Source organism: Lissotriton helveticus, chromosome 4_1 (genome assembly GCF_964261635.1).
Source record: "Lissotriton helveticus chromosome 4_1, aLisHel1.1, whole genome shotgun sequence".
NCBI lineage: Eukaryota > Metazoa > Chordata > Amphibia > Caudata > Salamandridae > Lissotriton > Lissotriton helveticus.
The window spans coordinates 1659989794-1660015992 of record NC_136063.1 but is presented as its reverse complement, the minus strand read 5'-3'; the positions used below and the strand labels follow the sequence as shown (position 1 = coordinate 1660015992).

The window sequence follows — 26199 nt, the reverse complement described above, 5'->3', positions numbered from 1 at the left end:
AATCGCAAATTGAGAATAATTTCAAGGGTGCAGGGGTGTCCAAAGGACACCCTGTTGCACCCCTGAAATAAGCATGGGTGCACATGTGGTGCACATACATGCCCTAAGGGCATGTATGTACGTCACATGGCACTTTGAAAAATGCTGAAATGTGCATTTTTCAAGGAAATCGCAACTTACCACCAACTAGAAGTTGGTGTTAATTTGCGATTCCTTAAGTGCATTTTGGAATTTTTTTTGCTTAATACATTGCATTTAAGGAATCGCATAATTTGCGATTCCTTTAATGCAATCGCAAAATAAGGAATGGCAAATTTTGCGATTCCTTATTTTGCACCCAAATTCTTTCATACGTACCATTTTGCGAAAATGAGTTCGCAAACGCCGAAATTCTGCGAATTTCGGCGTTTGCAAACCCATTTGGCCTTGATACATATGGCCCTTTATCCTTTGTTTTTTTCACTGAATATCCTATCACAATTCGAGCTACTTCTGCCACCTCGTTCCTCCATATGGCATCGGAATGTCCGGACATTACTTTATATTGGTCTCAAATTTTCGAGTCCATCAACCAGATCCTGGGCCTTGTGCTGCCCCCTCCCCTCTTCTGGGCCTATAAGGATATGTCATAAACACGCACATCAAAAAACACAAGTTAGACACACTGCTATTGTTATTTGCCAGGCGACAGATAGTCTGGGGTAAAAGAAGTAAACCCACAGACTGAGCTTGGCATTTCTGTTGATGTACAAGTCTAAACCGGGCATGTAATTCAGCAGCAATTCAAGGGGAAAGGCAGTGGTGGACACTTTTAGCCCAATCCCTATGGCTTTTGGAGGGTGAGCCAGGCATCTGAGGTAGCGCCGTCACAGACTAAAGGAAGGAGCTGAAAGCTGACAGTTTCAATTTAGGAGGCATTGTGTCATCCATTATTGGATGGAGTGGTGCCACTTGGGGGCATGGCACCTGCCTGCTGCTGGTGTCCAGATCTTCCAGGAGAACTCCCAGCAGCCCCATGAATGTACATGTTAAAGAGTCGAGGGCAAAGATGGAGCTCTCTGTGACACCCAAGGGTATACGCTCTCCAGAGGGAAATAGAATCATTAACCAACATTAATGTGACAGCTCGTATGCCTTGTCCCTGTATAACCCCTTCTTCATGGCCTCCAGCACTTCCCTGTCAGAGCCGAGATTCTTTAGCTCGGAGAAGAGAGAGTTTTCCAGAACATTGTCACTTCCTCTTGTCTTAACTGATCGAATCTTTTGCTGAAGATGCTGCAGAATTAACCCTACTATTAAACTAGTTATTGAGCTCAAAGATGTGATTTAATTCTGCAGTGACAGTTCGTGTAACAGTTTAACAGTGCACATAATGATTATTTCGTTTTAAGATAGAGTAGTAAAACTGTTGGCTAATAGTAGATTTGAGACACTTTGTAAATTGGCTTCAATACTCCATGAGGGGCGGGTCAGCAGCATTTCAAACTTACCTCTCAAACAGAAGAGGTATAGAACTGACATCAAAAAGTGTGGGCACATCCTTACCCCAGCAATGTATGTGGGCAGCTGCTGGGGACATGGGCTGCTTCAGAGCCCTTGTATCCATGTGGGGGCATCAAAGTATGGGTGCAGCATCCTTCGGTGAGGTTCTAGTCATCTAGCAGAGATTGGTTCCCAGGAGCTTGGGGCAGCGGTGTGCTGGGAGTGCCCATCTTAGACCCCAGAGCTCGTTTGTCATCTCTCAGGGCCTGTCGTAAGGGCATCCAACACCTCACACTTCTTCTTTGGCCCATGTGAGTTCTTAGCCTGCACCAGTCCTGCTGATAATAGAGCACTCTGATTGACAGTATAGGTCATAGGTCATCTGCTGGCCCTCAGGGACCCTAAGCTTGCATTCATGATACTTTAGTCAGCTCTCTTAGACTAAACCTTATCCAAAAGAGAATATTAGCCACTCAGTAGAGACCTTCCTTCACATCTAAGCTATCCAAAGCTAGACTACAACCAACTAATATAGTCCTGGGGGCGTGGCCGGCAAGATGGATGACCGGCTGTGCCAGAGGGGAGCTTCCCGGTCCTGCAATTACATAATTTAAAATCCTGTTGCACTTCAGCATCGAAACCTCTGTAGGAGGGTGCCTCTGACTGCTTCAGCCAACGAGCCGACCTGTGCCCATTAGGGCAGCTGCCTTGGTAGTGGGGACCCCTGAAGACCGTGTGGGACTCTCACGCTGTGGCCTACCGAGGCAGTGGCTTGAGACTGGCATTGAGTGGGGAGATTGCAGAGTGAGGTGCCGCTTCTTGATGACTGGAGGAGGCGGCCCACGCTGACTGTGGATCGCAGCAGGGAAGCGAGCCTTGCCTCTGGACTTTGACTTGGAGACTTCCTGCCTGGCCCAGAGAATAATTGTCCATAACTGCAGAGACACTACTGATGGAGGCGACTGCAGGCCGCTTCTGCAGGGACCCTTAGTGGTGGTTGTATCTCCCCCCTGTCCCCTGTGGCCTACCAGACCTTTCTGACCTTGGAGGGAGAGAGTCTGATTATGGGGGCCCGCACCAAAGTAGTTGGAGTGAGAATGCAGCCATGACTAGGGGCCGATGATTGCAATGGCTTGAGAACTGATGCATTCAGCATGCCTTCAGCTGGGCCCGTTGAGGTGTAGCGGTGAGAGGGGGATAGCAGAGACTAGGGAGTGCAACTGAAGGCAACACATTGGGCGTGTGGAAGGGACTGGGTGCCTTGTCCTTCATCCCCTCACATTAGTGGCCTGATTTACCCACTCCTGGTCAGTGGGAGGGACATATACGCAGCATTGATGGGCTGAATTACAGCAGCTGGTGGGTAGAAGCAAGACGGTGAGATCCTGGGACTGCGCTTGGGTGTCAGGGGCCGCCCGGGTCCATGGCTGCTGAGGACAGGGATGGAGCTACAGGGAACTACACCTGGTGGTCAATGGGGCTGACAATCCGAGGATTGGCCTGTGTCCTGGAGGCTGGTATGGTGAACTGCTTACTGAAAAGCCCCCAGTTGTTAATGCTGTGTCCGGTGGCCTGGCTGTGACGCGCCAGTCCCTGATGATTGCAACAGTGCTGCAACTCTGCAAGGGCCCCACGAGCTGGGTGAGCTGGGGGTGAGCTGGGGGTGAGCTGGGGGTATCCTGGTGTGTTGGACATCTCGCTGGGTCAGTGGACCCGGAACACCCCTGCTGACTGGGGTCACAGTAAGCACCTTCTGGGGGGCAAGGTGGGGGCTGGACACGGTTGGCTCCCGTCCCATCTCCTGGCAGCCGGCGGACGACGTGGTCAAGTGATGGGTAAAGATGGAGTGCTGGGAGAAACCCTGCAGATGAATATTGATCACGATGCGGATTCAAGTACATGGAGTGGCCCGCTGGCAGTGAGTGGCAGGGACTACGTGACCCGCAGGGCCCCACGGATGCTCAGATCCTGGCAGCAATCAAGGCCCCCTGCGCTAATGTGCAGGCCAAGATAGACTCAGTATCTATGGAAGTGAATGTTTACGAGTCGACTTTCATAAAGTTGCTGAGTGATCCTTGGCAACAGAGCAGCATGTTACAACACTTCAGGAAGAAGTTAACGCCCTGAAGTCCACAGTTGCTACTCTGATGACCCAAATGCAGTGTCTCGATATGCGAGCAGAGGATGCGGAAGGTCGCTCCTGATGCTGCAATCTACAGTGTGCAAGATTTCCTCAATATTTCCTCATGGTGCAGAGGGAACTGCCCCAGAGCTGTTGCTTGAACATTGGCTCTGGAATGCCTTGGCAGAGGATGACTTGTTGACTGTTTTGGTGGTGGAGCGTGACCACAGAGCCTTGACACCACCCCAATTACTGGAGGGGGCACCGAGAACAATGATCGCTAAGATCCTCAACTATAGGAACAGTGATTTTATACTACAGACAGTCCAATGGCTGGGGGAAACCCTCTTTCGATGAATGAATCATTTGGATTTTTCCAGATTACATACAGCATGAACAGAGATGCGAAAAAAGTTTGAGGGAGTAAAATAAAAACTGAGTGTTATGGGGTGAAAATACATGATGTTAAATATCACAAAACTGAAGGTCCTCCATGTGGGATGATCTCACTTCTTTGTGATGCCAAAGGCACACTCGAACACCTGAGTGGTGGTCAGACAGGATGGCACACTGGATGTGGAATGGCAACCGATGCAGAAAGAGGAAGCAAGAGCGCTGGTGGAGGCAGTAACTTCAGCAACATCTGCAGACAGTGGCTCAAAGGTCATTGAGGATACACCGGACCTGTCTGGCTGGTAGTCCCTTGGTGGAATGGTGGCATTGGCCCCTGCTTCAAGTCTGGAAGCCTGACGGGGCTTTGGACACTACAGTGAGGAGTATAGAGATGCAGCTGCAGCTGCTGAGTTGTAGCAAATTGACGCTCCACCCCTGATGGAGACACAGTGACACTCCAGTAGATGCATACCAGGGACCTTGTTGTGTTGTTACATGTGCCATCAGACTGCTGAGCAGTAGTGTCATATAGCTCCTATATATCTTTATAATGCGTTAAGTTAGCATGGGTACATTACATGTTTAAACACCATTTTTCCTTTTGCAGCTTCTGCACACGACACTTAATTGTTGATTTAGCTTTCAACCTAGTAGTTCGTTGTGGTTTACATGAGAATAATGTGTTATTACTCTGATATCAGCTTTGCTCAATAAACTATGTCTGTACAGAGAGTGCTGAAGCTTCAGGAACAACAAGATACTGAATTGTTATGAGGTCTGATCTTCGCGCCTTCATAGACATAACATAAGTGCAGCTTCTGCCAATTTTGGCTTTTAGGCGGGTTTTATATTGCTTTGCTTGACACACACAAACACACTTGATGCTGTTCGCATGCAGAGAGAGCTGTTGTATGCTGATGTGATCTCTTCATTCTAGGATCCTGAGGTATGGGCCCGCCCTAATTCAACCCAAAGAGACCTTCTTAGCTATTAATATAATATGTGTGGTAGGGAGGGTGAGAAATAAGTGTTGTTAACTCTTATTCATTTACAGCATGTCAACATGCTGTCACCATTCGCTTTTTATGGACTAGTAACTATGCTGATAGCTTTGCTTTTGATAATATGTTTCCTTGTATTATCTAAGATACTGCGCCTGAGAAGACGGCATTAGTAAATAAATATTTCAAATGTTCACGTGTTCTTCTTTACTCCACGTTCTGGTTTGAAATGATTGTATAACGAAAGAGTGCTCATGTGTTCCACGTAACCTGAGGTATTGTAAGCTCATGTTCTGGTTTGTCTAAACATTGGGAGTTTGTTATAACCAATGAGACACTGTAGCTAGCTCGGTAAGGGGTTTGTTAGGTACTAAGGTGAGTTTTGGGTCACCCTAATTCGCTGAGGTTCCAATCCTCTGTGCACAGTTCTGTGGGAGAACAGAAACCCTGCTACATGGCGCCCGTACGTTGGTGGTCTTATATCATGACACTCGAGTAGTATATCGTTCAAACCTTAACCCCTTCACTATCGTGTCCGGAAAACGGTGGTGTCGGTGAAACCTACCTATTTTTTGAAATAGGTCTTTTCAAGCTTGAATCTATCTAAAACGGTTTCCTTGACTTACTACCCAGTTGTGCTACAAAGTTTTCTTTGTTATTCAGTAGTTCCGGTGATATCATGGCTGTGGCCATTGCGCAGCATAGTCGCATTGCGGTGCGCAACCATTTACAAACTTACCAAGTCCCTTTGAAAGGCATGGCTGTGATTTTGGTGGTGTGTGCAGATCCGGCGTACCCTTTCGAGCTGTTTTACTCGTGGGTCACATTTCCGGAGGTGGACGCGAATTCTCAAGTGTTCCTCCACTACACACCCTCCCCTGTACCGGCTGAGTATACACCGTACAGGGCACTGGAAATACCTATTGATCATTGGCAGCATCGCGTTTGGTTTGATGGCGCCCTCCCCCACTCTTTGTCAGCTGCGAGGTTAGGTCCACTTTCCATTCCAGGTACAAATTGGCCTGCTTTGGGTGGATTCACCCCGCACCCGAATCACGGCGCTTGTCCCCTTGTGGATATTCATAGACTACACGTTGTCTCGATTGCTGTGATTTGTGCATTAGTGCAATACATAGGCCGTCATCTCCCGGGTGGTCCCCCCGGGGGTGCGGCCGTTCAAACGGAACGTGGCGGTTTACGCCTAAATCCGGTTATGGTCAATTCGGTTTTTGGTCAGCGTCCCGTTGATAACGATGACTTCCCTTTCTGGCTTGCTGATAAGTTTGACCAACTGGAGGCTGTGTTTCCGAATTCTACTCCTGCTGATAAACATAGAATGTTGACGATCACTTTACCAAAGGATTTAACTCCTGAACTTGTTGACTGTGAAAGCTGGGGAAAAACTTTTGCGGCCGTTTATACGAGGTGTTTCGGCACCCCGTCTATGACCGCACTGCCTGAGATCGTTAAACGTGTTCAGGATGATCACGGACCGGAGGCAGCGGTTGAATTGGGTATGCGCCTGTGTGGTTCGTTTGAGATAGTAAGCGATCTCATACTCTCCAATATTAAAGGAGATGCGGTGAACTTTCAGGTGTCGAATGCTTTGGCTGCTCTGCCCGATGCCGATAAACCCCGACAGTTAGCGAAGTTAGTTGTGGCTGCATATAAAACGATCGGCCGCACAAGTAGAGGTCTGAAATATTTTCCTGTGAAGGAGAAAAAACAACCACAAGGACAGTCTGCTGCGGCAGATGTCCAACCCAAGTCCAAAAAACAGAATTGGCCTAAAAAACAGACACAGGGGAAGCAACAAAAGCAGACTCAGGATTCTTATCCTGCAACACAAGTTCCTGCGCCGACTGAAAAAGTTTATGATTTGCGCGATCGCGCGATGATTAAATCGCCTGATCGATTTCAGGTTTCTGATCAACGCTCTCCTCGTTCCTTTCAGGACTCATCGGCCCCGAAAACCGGTGGAGGAGGAGGCGGTAGGGGACGTGGTGGCCAACAGGGACGTGGCCAGCCCCGCCAGATTGAAGGCGCAGCGAAGCAGGAGGATTCTACGCCGAAAAGACCGCAGTTTGCGAAAAAGAAAGTCGCAGCCTTAACAGCGCATCGATATGCCACAGATAGTGAGAACGCGGCTTCGGAATCTGACGTGGGCTCTGACCTTGCTGGACAGCGCGGCGGAGATTACCATAGTCAGAGAGGCGCTGCGTCCACTACTGAGGGTGACAGCGACTGATGTCTACGTTGTAATAGAAACAGCGGGTACGAGACTTGCTCCCCCTGAGAGACTTTATGAAATTGTCCTGTTAATTGAAGGTGACATACAGCGTACCGTAAAAGGGGTGTTTTGGGAAAATCTGTCTTCTATGTATGATATTTTGCTTTCGGAGGCTGACTGGCCCCCACCTTTTGTGCTCGCGGCGCCGCGAGGGGAGGAGGTAATCCTCCCCAGTTTCGCGAACACTGTCTCGAAAGAGCATGCGCAGCATTTTGCAGAAGAGTGGGCTCGGGCTCTCGCACCGGCTCTGTACCGTAACCAATGTGGTTGGGACAAATTATCCCCTTGCCACGAAATTCCGTTGCGGTCTCAGCCGCAGCCTCAACCTCAATATCCCATTCGGCGTGAAGCAAAAGCTTCCGTCGCGGAAATCCTTGAACAATTAGAATATCAGGGAGTTATTGAAACGTGTGTGTCACCGATGAATAAATGAATAATCCTCTTTTTACTGTGACCAAGCCTGACGGATCATATCGTTTGGTATTGGATTACCGGCATTTGAACTCGCATTGCCGTAACTGTGCAGTACAGAATACTCACGGCTCTGCCCTAGTGGATAGTCTCGTGCGTAAGCGTTTTAAGACAACGCTTGACATATCCAACGGTTTCTATGCCCACAGATTGGACAGCTTTAGCTCCCACTGGACCAGTTTTACATGCGCTGGGGTCCAAAAACAATTCCAGCGTCTCCCAATGGGCTATAAGAATAGTCCTGGTATATTTACCGCACGCATTGTCTCTATTCTGGAGGCACTCGACCCAGATGCTTGTTCGTATGTGGATGACATATATCTCACAGACGACGATATTTGGGAGCATCTGTGTCGTGTAAATTCTGTTATTTGTAACTTTGCAGACTTGGGTTACAAATTTTACTTTGCTAAATCGCACATTGCTGAACACACGGTGTTGTTTCTGGGCTATGAGCTCAACAATGAAGGTAGAGGTTTGGCGCCTCACTTCTTGGAGAAATGCCACAGCTGCGCACTCCGACTACACTGAAAAAATTACAGTCTTTGCTGGGCTTTTTAAATTTCGGGAGGACATACATTCCGGAATATGCCCAGCGGATCAAGCCTTTGTATGCTTTGATACAACCAAATTTTTCGAAATCATGCTGGCTGCCTGAGCATTCAGCCATTTTGCAATCCTTGCAGGCTGATCTGCTCGCTTCTAAGTTCTTACTGACTCGTGACAACCATACCAACCTGGTGATAAGAATAATACCAGGGACGGTGGGTTTCACGTACCTCACTTTTAATGAAGGAGACACAGTTCCTATTGCTTACAAGTCACACTTGTACACTTCGGCTGAGATGCGGTTTCCCACTGTGGAAAAGGTTTTAACAGCTGTGCAGATGGCTATTCTTAAGGAACGAGCTTTGTCACAGGGGAAACGCATGTTGGTTGTAACATCCTGTCCTCACTTGGAGGCAGTCACGAAAGCCAGTGTACCAAATTCAAAAGATTTGCACCCTCGGTGGATTCAGTGGGCTGCGTCCTTGACGTCCACGGATGTCACGTTTATTTTTGACGCCTCGTTGCGGTCGCAGGAGTACTTGCAGTATGAGTTTATTCATCCTGCTCCTCTAGCTATGCGACCTTTGGAGGACTTCCATTGCATCATTTACACTGAGGGTTCGGCGCAGGTTGCGCATGGCTCTAAACATGCCTACGTTTCCGCATGCGCCATTGTGGTAGGTGCTATGTTGAACGATGAGTTCATATCCAGGGAAGTGCACACGTTGCCACTGGGAGATTGCACCGCACAATTGGCAGAGCTTCGTGCTCTCTTACTAGCGTTGGAGTACGCAGATCCTAGTATTACTACTCTTATTGTAAGTGATTCTTTCTACTGTGTCCAGTCTTACAATGAAAACTTGTTCTTTTGGATTCAGAATGACTTTCGTGATTCCAAGGGTAGCACAATAAAACATAAAAGGATCTGGGTTCGAGTGGCAGAGCTTAAGGCTTCGTTGCCGCTCGTTTTTGTAATTCATACTCTTGGCCACCAGCGTGTGGGAGTCCACGCTGTCGGTAACTCGCTTGCTGATGAAGCAGCGAAATCAGCAGTGTCTACATACTTAGTTGCAGCAGTTACACGGTCCAAAAGTAAGATTGATAGTGACATCTTGGCAGCTGTTGCTGCCACTGAGAAGGGAGGTAAACATCCTTCGGGGTTCCCTTCGAAGTACACATACCACTTAAGTCCCGAAAAGGTTCCTTTTGTGAAAATTCCTGATGTTGGTGAACGTTTGATTCCCAACTCGGATCGCAGGGCAGACTTGATTACAGCCGCTCATGAAGGTGTGGCGTCTGCGCATGCGGGCGTCTCAGGCACTGTAACTCAATTACAACAACGTTTCTGGTGGCGGGGACTGTACAAACAGACACGTGATTATGTCCTTCTTTGTGACATATGTCAGCAGATTAAACCTTTGCCTGCTGCGCGTCCGCCACAGACTCAGTTGTACATTTCTAATAAACCACTAGGTTGTGTTTATTTAGATCACTGCGGTCCTTTTTCATCTGATACTGCGTATAAGTATATCTTAGTTGCAGTTGATTCATGCACACGCTTTGTGTGGGTCTGGCCCCATCGCAGCATTGATTCACGGACTGTCATTAGAGATTTGCGCATCTTTGTAGGGATTTTTGCCTGTGGTACCTTCCATTCGGATCAGGGTCCGGCTTTCGCCTCTAAGGCGTATAAGGATGCCATGAATTCGATGGGGGTCCAAGTCAAGTTTTCGTCTCCCTACAGACCTGAGGGTAACAGTGTAGTGGAGCGAATGAACCGTGATTTAAAGCAATCTTTGACAGCTCGAGTTATAGGCACTGGCAGAAACTGGCTAGCCCACCTCTATGGCGTGCAGCGTGCTCTTAATAATCTCCCTAGAAGGTCTCTGGGTGGGCGGACCCCATACGAAATGCTCTTTGGCATCAAGATGTACGTCCCTGACCTTGACGGTCTAGACTGCGTGGCTTGCGCCACGACCTTTTACGTAGATGAACATTGTACTGTTTTACAGAATCTACAAAAGACCAGAGACAGTCTTGCAAAGGAACATTTGCCCTCCACGTCGGATGTTGCGTTGCAGATCCCGGTAGTCGGCTGGCTACCCCAAGTTGGAGAACTGGTTCGAGAGAAGATCGACAACAAGAAAGAATTTGGTCCTTCCTATCGAGCTCCGGTTCCAGTCCTTGGAGTGAAGGGCACAAGAACAGTCATTTTCCACCACTTCCTGGTCGTAAAGAAAACAGGTTTATCTCAATTGACAATGTCAAGATACACAGAGTGGCCGATTCTTCTTAGCATGACACCGGCTGTTTCCTGTCCTTCCATTGTGAGAAATTCAGTTTTGCCCACTGCTTCTAATCATGAAACTGAAGTGGCAATCGAGTTGCCTGCTATTTCCAGTCCTTTATTAAGTACTTTGCCCGGTACAGACCTTGCTGAAATAGACTATACTTACCCCACTGACTTGTCCATGCCTGACCTGCAAGCCCGTTTGGCCACAGAATCCAGATTTTCATTTGACTCTGTTTCCAATGCCTCGAAGAACCCCTCACGTTTTGCAGTTTATGCCAGCTTGTTTAAAAAACATTTTTTAATTCCGCCTTGGACATATATTTGGCTGGTGCTTTTTTCAATTTATCTTTTTATGTCAATTGGGTTTGTGTTTTATTTTTTCCGTCTTATGAATGGACACTATGTCGAAGAAAGAACTTGCATTCGACATCTAAATGGAACTTTAGCCCCACTTTCCTCATCGCATTCTGCACACAGATTGAAAAGAGACTTGACATTTGTTAACATCACTGCTTGGCCTGTGCTTGATGGGATAGTGTGGGATGCCGTTAGGTTTCAAATTCATGGCCCTACCGAGGTTGTTAATGTCCCCAATGTGCTTAGGGTTAACATGGGGGATGTTGTGAAACAAAACATTCGTTCTGATGATTGGGATGTTCAGGCCGTAGAGTCTTTGTTTTCTGATTTGAAATACTATGCTGCCTTTGATGCGGAAGATTTGTACTTAGAATCTGCTAATTATGGTGATTTGTTTTGCTTTCAACATTTTGGCAATCACTTCTTACATAAGACAGCGTCCAGAAGGAATACTGTAAATTATACACAATGGGAGCATTGCCCAGCTCCTAAACAAGGCAGTTTGAGTACTTTTTTGAAAAAGTACACTTATTTTACTGACTTCAATCAGTCTAATCCCGAGTCCTTTTATTTTAAAATGACACAGAAGCCTATGTCCAAGGTTAGACTTATCGATACCAAATTGTTGTATTCGAGATCCTTTCTTGATCGGCTGGCTGTAGGCGGCTATGAATTATGGAAGGAGACTATTGACTTAAAATCAGTTTGGGGTTCTAGGAACTGGCAGGTACAAGGCACTGAGGCTTTGCACCGTGCTTGTCTCATCCCGAATCAGATGTTGTTTTTGAATTCTTCTATTTCCCAGACAACTTGCTTTGGATTGGCTATATCTAAAAAATTAAATTCTCCGACCATCCCAGAGTTAGAAGAATATTCTGGCTGGAGTAATTATACTCAGTTTTCGATTAGGGACTTACAAACCCTATTGTTGAATTCATCATTTAACATATCCAGTATGGATCCTAAAGGTTGGCTAGTGTGGCACAGAAGTGCAGATTCATGCCAGCACCGTTTTCTGGGTTTATCTGATGGCTTTACACAGGTCAGACCTGATCCACGTTTTGAAACTGAGCATTCTGTCACAACTTACTCTGTGGGCAAATTGTGTCAGAATTGGCTGAAACGTTCAACATTGTCTGCAGTTAAATTACATCTTGCAAAGCTGAATGATGATATAGATTTAAATGATTTCATAAAGGGCCCGGCTAGTGGTAGATCAAAAAGATGGATATATGCTGTTTACAATGAAATCTGGAAGACATCACAGATTGAGGCTGCGACACGCCTTAGAGCTATAGATCAGGCAAATTTAGAAAAGGTGCTTGCTGTGGTAGATAATAGTATTAACATGCTTTCTTCCCGCATTTACACTTTGGATAATATTGTGTCTTCTGTAGTGGATATTGTGCATGATGAAGTGTCTGTGTTGTACCATGGTCAAAATCAATTACGTTCTGTCATGCAATTTGCATGGACCCTTCAAACGTTGAAGGCTGGCAAGGTGCCATGGACCTACATGAATGTTTCTTCTCTCTTTGCTCCCTTTAATTTGACTGACAAGCAGCGCTTGCTTTCCATGCGAGATGCTTCATTTTCTATGTTACATATTGAGAAATTGGAGTCCTTGCCTTACTCTGTGGCAGAGGCCAACGATGCAACGTGGCTTATCCACGGTTTAATAACTTTGCCTTTTGCTCTGTATAAATTTACAAATTGTATGCGATATGTTGCCATAGGTCGCTATGAGCCCTTAGGTAGTGCATTTCTCCATGAAGTCTGGTCCCTTCCTTTCACTTATAGATGTTTGAAAGACGGCCAGGAAGTTTATCTGAATGGGGTGGAGTGTACAGAAACACCAGATCATTCGCTAATGTGTAGACATATACAATTGCACGGTCCCTGTAACCAAGACCGGCCGAACTTGGCCTGTGTTTTAAAAGGGACTCCAGTTCCTGCAATCTCCCCGACTTTTACCTTACTAGGGAACGGAAGTTATTTACTTTTAAATAATGAAGATTGTTGCGGGTTAATTAAAGGTGTAGCTTATGTGGTAACTGTAACTGAACGTGTCGTTTGCTGCAGAAATGTCCTGTACCCACCCACACATGAAAATAGGGAGGTTTCCATTTGGCCACGCATCCCAACCTTGAAAGCAGAATTCAGCGGCATGAGCAGAATAAGGGCGCTATTGTCCCAGAAAGAAGTGGCCTTGAGTTCGGCTAGGGAAACTTTCGTTCTTCACATAGCTAATACACGGACAGAAGTTCAGGCCCTTTTAAATACGGATTTACCGTTACATTTCAGCGAGATGGTACATTCTATCTTCAACGCGTCCTCCACAAATGGGCTGGCGCATTTTTTAAAATCTGTTAGCAGTGGTCTTGTAACTTCATTTGAAAAAATCTTTGGAGTCATCCCTGCTTTCTTCCATTCCATTTTTTCGAGTTTATTTGGTGGATTCCCGGTTATCCTGGCACTAGCGGCTGCCGTTCTAGTGGTTGTTTGCTTCCTTAAATATGGATGCCCCACGTGTGGAAGGAGCAGCCCAGCCCCTCCTAGCGCTGTTTCGAGACCGAATGCTTGAATATTATGGCACGCTGCCGCTTGCGATTTTAAGCACGGCATATGGATTATCGTTTCGGTTTTCCTACTTCACCTGTGTCCAGCCTGTATTTCACTGCCTAAGCTGTGACTTCGATTGGGCCATTGATTTGTGTCTCTGCGGACCGGTTTCTCCTGAAGTCGACTTTAATCAGCTGATGAGTCCCATCGTTACTCACGAGTTGGTTTGTACTGGTGACAGGATTATGGCCTTGGCAGCGATGCATGGACTAATGGGTCCTTGGAACGTTCTTACAGCAGCGCAGGATTTCTTGGCAATGAGCTTTCTTGAAAACCCTCCGAGTTGTCCTCTGATGGTAATAGAGGCTCCAGTGTTGGGAGAACACGTTTGCTCTTTTTCTCTATTGAATTGGATGGCTGAACTGTTTTCGGATGAAGACGGTGATTTCCTGTTGGAGGCTGTAGCTGCATATTTTGCATATTCGGTCTTGCCTTGAAAAGACTTCCTGGTTTATGATGATGCCACATTTTTCTTTTGCATTTTTTCACCTCCCAGTCCTATTGGCTTGAGTGCTTGTGACATTTTTATATTTTGATTTGATTACTGATACTTATAAGGTTGTTCATGTTTGTTGAACTCTGCTTTCATGAAGTTGCCCTTATCTTATCTTATCTTATCCGTCCTCGGATCATGGGGGGGTGTCATATAGCTCCTATATATCTTTATAATGCGTTAAGTTAGCATGGGCACATTACATGTTTAAACGCCATTTTTCCTTTTGAAGCTTCTGCACACGACACTTAATTGTTGATTTAGCTTTCAACCTAGTAGTTCGTTGTGGTTTACATGAGAATAATGTGTTATTACTCTGATATCAGCTTTGCTCAATAAACTATGTCTGTACAGAGAGTGCTGAAGCTTCAGGAACAACAAGATACTGAATTGTTATGAGGTCTGATCTTCACGCCTTCATAGACATAACATAAGTGCAGCTTCTGCCGATTTTGGCTTTTAGGCGGGTTTTATATTGCTTTGCTTGACACACACAAACACACTTGATGCTGTTCGCATGCAGAGAGAGCTGTTGTATGCTGATGTGATCTCTTCATTCTAGGATCCTGAGGTATGGGCCCGCCCTAATTCAACCCAAAGAGACCTTCTTAGCTATTAATATAATATGTGTGGTAGGGAGGGTGAGAAATAAGTGTTGTTAACTCTTATTCATTTACAGCATGTCAACATGCTGTCACCATTCGCTTTTTATGGACTAGTAACTATGCTGATAGCTTTGCTTTTGATAATAGGTTTCCTTGTATTATCTAAGATACTGCGCCTGAGAAGACGGCATTAGTAAATAAATATTTCAAATGTTCACGTGTTTTTCTTTACTCCACGTTCTGGTTTGAAATTATTGTATAACGAAAGAGTGCTCATGTGTTCCACGTAACCTGAGGTATTGTAAGCTCATGTTCTGGTTTGTCTAAACATTGGGAGTTTGTTATGACCAATGAGACACTGTAGCTAGCTCGGGTTTGTTGGGTACTAAGGTGAGTTTTGGGTCACCCTAATTCGCTGAGGTTCCAATCCTCTGTGCACAGTTCTGTGGGAGAACAGAAACCCTGCTACAGTAGGTGACGTGCTGCACTTTGAAAATGCGACGGATGACACTTATGTCACCTCCCCTCCTTTTTTTCCTCATTGCTCTTATATCTCATCTCTCCTTTCTCTTACCATTCCCTTGGCTTCCCTTTTGCTTTTCTCATTCCTAACTGGTGTGTTGATCAATTCAGGTGTGACGAAGTGGGAGGGTTGGGAATCTAGAGAGCGGGTGGTGCAAGGCTTTTGTTGACGGTGTGAGTGGGGTAGCAAAGTGGAAGTCAGTTAGGGGTCAGAGATATCTCGGGCTGTTCTCCTGTGTATTATTTCTGAGGTGCGACCCACCTCCATGATATTACTTAAGTGTGTAGGAGGAGAAGGTCTTTCCACTTCACACTATGGCAGTCAGGCATACCTAATTTAGTGAGTTCAAGGTGGGGGAGAGACTCAACTATGGTTGGGGAGACATAGTTTGAGTTTGCAAGTGTTTACCCGGGGTGGGGGTAAAGGGCAGGGCAGTTGTTCAATTTTTGTTTATGCATCATATCGATGTACAGTGCTCTTCTGTGTGGTGCACTGGAGGGGTGAGTTGTCCATGGAAGCCTGAGCTGGGGGTGTGGGGGAGTTTGGCTCAAAATAGTGTTTGGTGGGTAGATCCTCGCATGGAGTGATATCAGAACACATGCATATGATCACCTGGAACATGCAGGGCCTGAACACTTTTGTCAAGGGATACAAAGTAAATGCTTATTTAACCACTTGGGCGCAGATGACGAGCTCAGCTCGTCATCAGTTGCGCCGCTCGCACGCTGATGACGAGCTGAACTCGTCATGTAACGCGGCTTTTTTTAAAAAGCCGCGCAGTGCCAAAAAAGCCGCCGCACGCATGTGGTTAAGAAGGTTGGACAAGCATACAGTGCACAGAAATTGCAGAGGAAATGGAGAAGCCAGTTGTTCTCCTCTACCTCTTCAAGCTACTCCAGGGGGGTTTTGATATTGATGGACCCACAGATTTTATTTCGCTTGCGCAGGTTCTTAACAGACGTTGAGGGTAGATATGTCCTGGTTCATCGGTTGCTGGATGGAGAGGAGGTGTGTTTCCTAAATGTGTACACCCCAAATGTGGGTGATGGGGATTTCTTTGGCACACATGAAGGGGAATTACTCTTCTTTGTAATGTCCATTATGTGGACTGGTAATTTCAATTGTGTGTTTGATGGTTGGTTAGACAGACACCCTGCCATAATGGACACAAACCACGAATGACTGTTAGGCTGGAGTTTACTCCACCCGAAGATGGAGGAGTTCTTCTGTTTTACTCCTACCCACAGAGCATACAGCCATCAAGATAGATTTTTTTGTGTCTGATGACAGAGCAACCAATGTGCAGAAACATCAGAATTTGGTACAATTCCTGTCAGAGCATGCACCATTATTGTTGGAATATGGATTTGGGAGACACTACTCCAGGATGCCATTGTCGTGGCTTCACATTGAGGCGCTGGGGGATCCAATTTATAGAGAGGAGATCCGAACAGTGCTGCAGGAGTATTTCAATATCAATTAGACTCTACCCTGCTGAGGAGTACAGAATTGGATGGAGTGAAAGTACTAGTGAGGGGAGAAAGTCTATCTAGTGTCTGCAGCACTAGAAGGAGGTTGGAAACGGAGAACCTACAAGGGGAGGCATAATCAACAGGCCTGAAACAATGGGAGAGAAGCCAGGAAACAGAGGATCTGTCGCTAATAACATCACAACGCAATGTGGCAAATATATGGGACAGGTTAAACCAACACACCAGGTGGGAGTACCGACAACAATTGCACTGGTAGGGGGCTAAATCCAGGTGATTGCTAGCATGGCTGCTTATGGGAGAAAGACCCCCCCCCTCACAACTGGTTCTATTGTTGACATGGTCAGATAGAACTACGATGGCTGGACAGACAGGCTTTAATGCTCAGTTGAGAGACAACCTAGTGGGTGTGTGTGAGGCAACGACAGTACGCAGCAAAAGGGACTTGAGGGGCAGATCCACGAGGAAGAGCTGCGTGCAGCCCTATGAGATATGACCCATGGTAAATGCCTGGGACCAGATGGCCACCCGGTGGACTACTATCAGACCTATTCCAATTTACTGGTCACCAGGCTACTAGAGATGATCCTAGAGGACAAGCACTGAGGCACACTGCCAGCACCTATGTGTAAATCTCTCATCGTGATGATCCCTAAGCCGGATAAAGACCTGGGAGATAGGGGCGTGGCTTGCGTGCCTGCAGGTGTGGACGGCTTCTCCGTGAGCTCCGCGACGGACATTCTCTGCGGATGCCGTGAGAGCGCTCCTTCAAGTTTCCTGGGCGGCTGAGTCGACTCCAGAGACGGCGGAAGGCTCCGTGACCCTGATGCTGCCACCGGACGAGGCATTCGTTGTTTGTGAAGTCTTACTTCTCAAGCGGTAAATTCTATCCCTTCACTGCGACGCGGGCGGCCGCCATTTTGGCCGCTGAGCCCGCGTCGATATTTTCCTCACCGCTCTGACTCCTGGACTGCGTGTTTGGTAAATACCTTGCCTCACGGTCAGTTTACACTATTATAATGGCGATTTACTGCTGGTGTTCTGCCATTTTTTTGCCCTTCCACCGTTTTTCATGACTAAATCGATATGCTATGACAGGAAGAGGTGCCGCCATTTTACGAATGCCAAATTTCGATTGACTATTTGTTTCTTATTTGCTACATATGCCACAGTATATTACCAGTTGCAGTCTTGGCCCTAATACTCCATACCCCACATGTTGCTCTGTGTGAGGATGTTTTTTCTATTTTTCAAGCTCTAACGCGTCATTTCGTTTTCGTGTTTCCTCTCAATTCAGTACCATCATCACATGTATGCTGCGTTTTTTATCTTTATTCATTCAGCTTGTTTAGAGTGACTGCTATTATTCCTCATTGCTACCTCCAGGGCAGTGTCCTACTTTACCTTTTGCTTCCTGCTTACATCAGTACCATGGTGAACGACTCCAAATTATCTCAAACTGGTACCAAACCTAAATGGCCCAAGAATGATCCGCCCTCCCCCATTAAGTCTTCTTCAAATCCTGTTCTAGACTCCATCCTTGAAGAGGTTCGCGGCCTCCAACCGTTCATGATTGCTACTAATGAGCAGCTCAAACAGATTGAAGATCGCTGGGTCCTTATGGAGGGCAACGTTTTAAATTTGGAGCAAAGGTTAGTGACATTCAAGATGCCTCGACTAAAATCCTTCTCTTAGAAAAAGAAATCCACAAACTCAAGTTGCACACGGAGGATTTGGAAAATCGTAATCGCAGAAACAACCTACATGTTTATGGTATTCCAGAAAATGTGGAAGGATCTGATATGGTGTCTTTTCTACAAAAATTTCTACAGGAACTTTTGGACCTCCAACCTACGTCACACCCCCTTAACATTCAAAGGGCCCACCGCCTTGGCCGTATTAACTCTAACTCTAGCAAACCTTGTGGTATTATCATGCTCTTTCTAGAATTCACGGAGTTAATGACTGTTTAAAAAGCTGCCAGGATTAAACGACGTCTCCAATGGTCCGGACATAACATCTTCATCTCACAGGATCTCTCGACTGTGACTAATGCCCGACGGAAAGAATTCTTGAATCTCCGACCTCTTTTGCGACAACTTAACATTCAATATGGCATCCTTCATCCGTGCTTTTGCAAGATCACTCATAATGGTCGCACCCGATCATTTGATGACCCTCAACAACTTCAGAACTATCTACAGAGTATCTCTCCTTCAACGATGGACACTGTTGCCTAATCTTACTTATTGTTACTTCTCAGATTATTCTTCCATGTAGCTTTTTTCCTTCTCACTGTGGTTATCTTCTTCTGTCCTCTGCCTCTCTTTGATTCTTCTCTTTCGTCTTTTATTTATCTTCTCTTATTTTTAGCTCTTACAATTTTCTCTATATTGTTGTTCTTGTTTTTTATGTCCTTTCTCGCTAGCTCGTGGGGATTTGTTCCCTGCCTGGTGTATCCTTGCCCCTGATGTTTTTGTTGTTCGTTGCTCTACTGATCAGGCTTATCTGCCTTGATCTGTTTACTTTTTACTTCCTTTTCTTTGTTCTCTTCTCTCCTTCTCATCTTCTTTCTTATCTTTCCGTCTGCTTCTCTTTTCTTTATATAATTGATTTATATTCATGCCTTTTTATCAATTGTTTTTAATATGAACATTTATATACGTATTAAATGAAATATAGTTTTTTATAATCACTTGGTTGTGTTTCCTTTATGCAATTTCTCCCTCCTTATGTGTTAATATTATGCCATATTGTTTACACTGAAACAGTTGGAGGCCTACCAGGCTGGAGAGGTGCAGATGTTCAAGGAGGTCATGGGAACCAGGTTGGAGAGAACATCGAGTCATTGGCTGCTCGGGCTTGTGCCCCTCTCTAAAGCAGGGAGGAAAATGAGATATGGATTTGCGCTGCTGGGGCTGGTATTGGCCCGGAGACACATAGCGATACAATGGATTAATCCTAGGCCTCCTCTGCAGCATAAATGTCTGACAGATCTGCATGAGTGGTATGTGGCAGAGGAGTGTAGACTAGGAAGAGGGCAGACAGTAGAAAATGCGGAATGAGATCTGGAAATATGGGGGGGATGGTGGTGCAACTGGAGGAAGTAGATAAAATGAATAAAGGGCTCAAACCCTTGGCCCCTGAGGTGGAAATGGAGCCCCCTTAGATGAGAGTGTGTGCAGGAATCAAATGCAGACACTGAGTGGTGAAATGCCCCCCCCTTCTCTCTCCAGGGGTAGGGAATGGTGGAGTAGGCGTAAATTGGGCCTTGAAGTCCAGTCTGGATCTACTTTAAAGTGTAGAAGATGTAGGTGATATATGGGTGAATGACTCTGCCAGGTGACGGCTGGTCAGGACATCTCATAGACGATGTGGTTCTAAATATGTGTGCATCTCGGATAATACTGCAATGTTCAGTTGTATTTTATGTTTCTTGTATTCTACATAGAAAACCCTAACAAAGACAGGTTAAAAAAACAGAACTTTAAGATAGTCCTCAGACACCCTCAGAAAGACCCTCACCGATTCCCAAGTGATCCTCAGTAGTCATAAGGAGCCAACAATCAACCACCAGAAACAGTAAGTTGGTGCGCAGATCCTTCACTGACATCATATGCATGCAAATAAACTTCAGAACCACTCTGCATGTACTCTACCCACTCTGTCAGTGCACTCGTAGATTGGATAGGGACGTTCACAGTCAGCAATTAAAGAGAGGTCAGGGAGCTCCTTTTGTTACACAAATTTCTTCTCTGCTTAAAACCCTGAAACACAACATGGGCTGTTCAGATGGTCCTTTCCAGAGGTGTTGCACTCACCCAGAAATTTCCAAGCTCAGTGGCCATACACCCCACATTTAAAGACCACTGTGGGAGAATGACCACAAACTTTCATTAACTGCAGGAAGATTGACGGCTGCACCATGAAAAAAATACCAGCTGTGAGAAGTAAGACAATCTTACTTTGCGACTGTCTTCGTACATGTGCACCAGCAAATATACTTGTCAAAGGCTGGTGCTGCATGAGCTTGATTTCTAGTTTTCATGTTGCAAAGACAGGATCTGCTTTTTTTCCACCAACCAGCCTGACCCCTTTGTCAGTTTGCAAGAAGGGTCAGTATCCAGACAGTGATCTAGTACCTTTAAGAAAAAACCTACTTGCAGGAAAAGTCTCAAACAAAGTGTGAGTGGCAGAGCTAGAGTAGCAGTGAAGTTGTGACACTCTGTATTGCTGGTTTGGATTCCCTTTATCGTCTGGATAGGAAATTACCAGAAGGAAATTGGGTACATTTACTGAAAATAAATATTCTTCCATGTTGAGTCTTGAAGAAAATTCACTAATTCACTAATTTTTTTCTGAGGCGAGTAAGAAGCATAGAAATGGGTTTCAAGTATTTGCCCGCAGAGGGCACTGCTTAGCTTTCTAAAAGTAGCAGTAAGAAGCCAGCCCAACAGAGAGCCCACCCCTACACTAGACCAAAGACGTGCTAAGCCCGGCATGTAAGCCCACCTCTATGTAGTGGATCAGCTGGGAAGTCATGGGCTGCAAAGGGAGGTGATAGTAAAGTCTTGGGGCTGAAGCACTATTACAATGCGCTCTCAGACACCCCGAGTCCTCCTCAAGAAGTAGGGTACGTGACTGCAGATGCCTATCAAGAACCTGTCATGGATCTTGGGATAACAACGGTGCTGGGCTGACCAAGGACTGAGGGTGTGTGTCCGCACACACCTGCTGTAAGAATCGTTGCACTACAGTTGAAGGTCATGCAGAGGCTGATGCTGATGCTGAAGGCCAAAGTTAAACAGGGACAACGCCTTGGGGACTCCTGCAGCATAAAGGTATACGTTGAGCCTGACGCCAAATCAGAACAGTGGCATGCTGACACCATGCAGCTAAAGAGTTGCTGGTTCCAGAGAAACATTACAGTACCGGTGGTGCATCTCTCCCCCACATTCCCCCTAACAGTTAATTACAAGGCAGCATTCAATCACAACTCCCTTAGAGCAATGTTGATCCATTTTCCAGAGACACTCCCATTATACATCAGGTGGTGGAAAACACCACATGCAAATGATATTATTGTGTTACGATTGCCGAATTTACTGGTGCCTAATATCTTATGGACCTAAGATAGATGGCATTCTATGTGAACCCTGCCTCAAAGATATCCCACTGCCTCAACTCAGTCGGATCCTGTGCACAAGTAGATGTTTGTCAAAGTCTTTCAATCAGAACTATTTGTAACTAGTTCATATAAAAGAAAAGAAAATCGTATGTCAAAAAGAGTTTTCAAGAAAAATTGTAAGCATCTTTAAACAAGCTGCAATAGTGTCTTCTTCAGTTCACCTACGGGTATATCAATTCAGAATAAGAAGTAGCAGCTTTTTGCGACTATCGTAGATGTTGCAGAGTCTTGCACAAAGGGATGATAATCTCGTAATACCAGATCTAATATATGGTCTCTGCCTCAACACACGTATGAATAGTTAAACAGATTAAAAACACAATAACACGAATCATAAGAACTAACACATTTCGTTACATAAATATGAGAAATGTCAAAAACTGACCTAGAAACGAAACCCAGAAGCATCAGACTCTCGGATGCACTGGATGGCAAAGGATTGAGCAGGTCTCTCATCCGCACGGACCCAGCAATTCCAATCCCAACAACCACAACGCCAAACATTTTGCTAATCCTGCAGCAGAAAATAATAATTTACTTTCTAAACTTGATAACAAAAACGTATGATGTCATGCATTTCTGTTTATTTCAATTAAAAAACATAAAAATTGCAACAATACATGTATGCGATCTAGTTCATTATATTAGTCATTTCAATAATTGGATAGCTTTATCACTCTTAGCAATATGCAACAAAAGCAAAACATAAGAGAATGCATAATATTTTCTCCCTGCTCTGTCCACAAAGGTACATAGTAGTCAAAGCTAAAAGGCCATTATTTCATCTTTGTACTGGATTTATTCGAAGAGTGAGTAAATCTAAGTGCAATTTTGTAATCGGGATTTTATCTTCTGGAAGATACAATATTTAAATACTTCCCACTGTAGTAGACGATGAAATATTTTGCTGGATTTAATACAATTTACTGATGTACAATCAGAAGGTTTGACTACAAGCACGGCTTTATTAAATTAGATTCAGTTATCACAAGCTCCATACCTTGGGCGAACCTTCACATCTATGCCCTTTGCACATAATCTTTCTTAGGACTTCAACACAGGACCTACACAATTTTGTACCACGCTACAAATTGCCCCAATATTTTGTATTACTGCCAGGGTTATTTTTATAGCGGTACAAAAGGGGGTGGTGATGGACGGAGCATCTGAATCAATCAAACACTCACACCCAGTCAAAAGATCTGGGTTTAAACCATCACCATTCTTTAGCCCACTCTGCCACCCCAGTTCAGACATGGCTATATGCAAATCAGTCTGACCCTGTGCCTCATGGGAACAGTCCAGCCCGAACTGCCAAGCCATGCCTTCCCTTGTCCGGAAACAAGCTTCCGAGGACCGGTTTCTGGCATTCCAGCCGTCTTCAGCCCGGCTTGCTTGAATCCAGTGGTATCGCTTTGTTTGCCCTAAGTGTGGCAGGGTATGCTTAGACGTGAGTCCCTTGCTCACTTGGCCACTGGATTCAAGATAGCCTGGCTGATGAGGATTATGAATCCGAAACCGGTCCCAGGATGCTTGTTTCCGGTCCATGGAAGACATGGCTTGGCAGTTCGGGCTGGACTGTTCCCATAAGGCACTGGGTCAGACTGATTTGCATATGGCCATGTCTGAAATGGGGTGGCTGAGTGGGCTAAAGAATGGTGATGGATTAAACCCAGATCAGTTGACTGGGGGTATGTGTTTGATTTGCTCAAACCCTCCGTCCATCATCCCCTTTTGTATCACTTTGTTCGCCCTAAGTGTGGCAGGGTATGCTCAGACGTGAGTCTCTTACTCACTTGGCCACTGGATTCAAGATAGCCTGCTGATGAGGATTATGAATCCGAAACCGGTTCCAGGATGCTTGTGTCCGGTCCATGGAAGACATGGCTTGGCAGTTCGGGCTGGACTGTTCCCATGAGGCAGAGGGTCAGACAGATTTGCATATGGCCATGTCTGAAATGGGGTGGCTGAGTGGGCTAAAGAATGGTGATGGATTAAACCCAGATCAGTTGACTGGGGTGAGTGTTTGATTTGCTCAAACCCTCCGTCCATCATCCCCTTTTGTATCGCTTTGTTCGCCCTAAGTGTGGCAGGGTATGCTCAGACGTGAGTCCCTTGCTCACTTGGCCACTGGATTCAATATAGCCTGGCTGATGAGGATTATGAATCCGAAACTGGTCCATGGATGCTTGTTTTCGGTCCATGGAAGACATGGCTTGGCAGTTCGGGCTGGACTGTTCCCATGAGGCACAGGGTCAGACTGATTTGCATATGGCCATGTCTGAAATGGGGTGGCTGAGTGGGCTAAAGAATGGTGATGGATTAAACCCAGATCAGTTGACTGGGGGTGAGTGTTTGATTTGCTCAAACGCTCCGTCCATCATCCCCTTTTGTATGGCAGGGTTACTTTTATAGTTTGCTTGACCCAAGATAATTGTTCAGTGAACTCATCCCTAAACAATCATAAGAATCAATTGGTCCCAGTCTCAAAAAGGACTTTTTATTTGATTGCCCCATCCACCCACCTTCCAACGCTTTCTATTTGGATACATTAATCCTCAGACATATTTTCATTAATTCTTCAAACAGGATTGATAGTCCCTGAAATGCCTTTCCTGTTTTCGCTATTAAAACCACAAAACCTGCAACTAACAATATAGGAACATAATTTTTGCCCATCTTTGGGATGTCTTGTTCAGAAAAATGGGGCATATGACATTAACATAGAAAATAAATAGAAGTGTCACTGGTACCCAACCTAGACACACACATCTGTGATACCGAGTCCTTTCCCATCCATTTCCTACTTTGACAGTCTAATGCTGTTGAATGAAGGGAATGTTACAACAATGTCACAATCCCGTCATAATACCCGGACTACCTAAAGTATGCTAAAGATTATTTTTATTAACATCATCAAAAGCTATTTTAAGTTCAACAAATGGAAAGCAAGTTTGGACATTACTGCCAGGAAGAACTTGTGCTAGCAGTTAATAAAACCCGATGAGTGGTATTTTTTGGTTTTGAAACTATACTGAAGTGGAGCTATAATCCCTTTATTTTTCACCCATTCCTAAATTCTACCCTGGGGCAGTATATTCTCAGTTGTTTACTATACTAGGTACAGTTTGAGTCAGATCAATAACTTAATTGGGAGATTACTTTTTGTATGCAAGGTGCTCATATATCTGGTAGGTTCTTCGTTAACTATGAGAATATATGACCAAGGTCCGATGTCTTTCCATTGCTTCGCTTACTAATTTCATCTGCAAATATGGGAGTGAAAGTTACTGTTACTTGGCATTGTGCATCCTTTTCTTCTCCCACCACCAGACTCTCATCCACCAGTCAATTCTTTTTATAAAGAGGGCAAATTATGAACATTGTTCACATGCGCAAAATATGTATTCCTACCATGCTTCTTGCTCGATGGAACCACTCGCAAAAATCGACACAATCTTCTCAAGTCCTTACTATATGCTGCATCAATGTCTATTTCGAATTTCTCCTTCTCTATTCCCTTTTTTTGCTTTTTATTAGTTCTTTATATTCATTCCTCAATTAATAGCATCCAGAAAACCATACATGTTTTCTAAAAGCTCTTTTTACTTTCTTCTTTCTGGTGTTATAGAAATTAATTCCATATATCACAATGTTCCCGGACTAACCCCTCACACATATTGCATTCTTCTAATTAACCTTGGCTTCCTCCTATTCTTTCCCCAGACCATTTGATGTCCACATGTTAAACCACATATGGCCTTTCTTTCCTCCCTTCTCAACAATCTTACGCCACGTTGAAAACAACCTGACCATAACCTAGTAACTGTGTGCCATGTCTCTTATAAAAGACATTTCAGTCTACATCAAATAGTTTTGAACACCGGCCCACAATATTCCAAAAGACTATTTGCATCTGCATCTCATTGTCCTCCTTATTATCACTTTCCCCAGTAACTCCAGGACCAGTGGTGGTCCCCATCTATATCACAGTTCCATCTGCATTTCTCATCTGAATGTTTCCTGCCAGTCAATCATCTGCTTCTTCCAAGCCCAAATCCAGTACTTCTCCATCACCCTTTCCACCCACTCCATATCAATACAGCCAAGGTTTTTCGATTTTTATGGCAAGTGCATCCAAAGTCTTCGGAGGTATAATTGCCTATCCTGCCACCTGACTTTACAATACAAAATGTACATCAGAATCTCAATTCGGATCAGTGTGAGGCACAGGCCCTTTGGCTATACCTTTAACCTTTACATAATTCTTTCTATCCTGAATTGCTACAGTTCTATTCTAATCTCTCATATCCCCTCATT

At 45.2% G+C, this 26199-nt stretch overlaps 1 protein-coding gene across 5 annotated transcripts in view; it reads right to left on the bottom strand.

Moving 5' to 3' along the window:
• Positions 1-26199, bottom strand: part of LOC144829310 (biliverdin reductase A-like) — a 296629-nt gene that overhangs the window by 169341 nt on the left and 101089 nt on the right. For all 5 annotated transcript variants that reach the window (XM_078688341.1, XM_078688339.1, XM_078688344.1 and 2 more), the window contains exon 2: positions 22265-22393. In XM_078688341.1, coding sequence (XP_078544467.1) covers positions 22265-22383 — 119 coding nt within the window. In that variant the 5' untranslated portion in view covers positions 22384-22393. The remainder of the gene's footprint in view (positions 1-22264; positions 22394-26199) is intronic.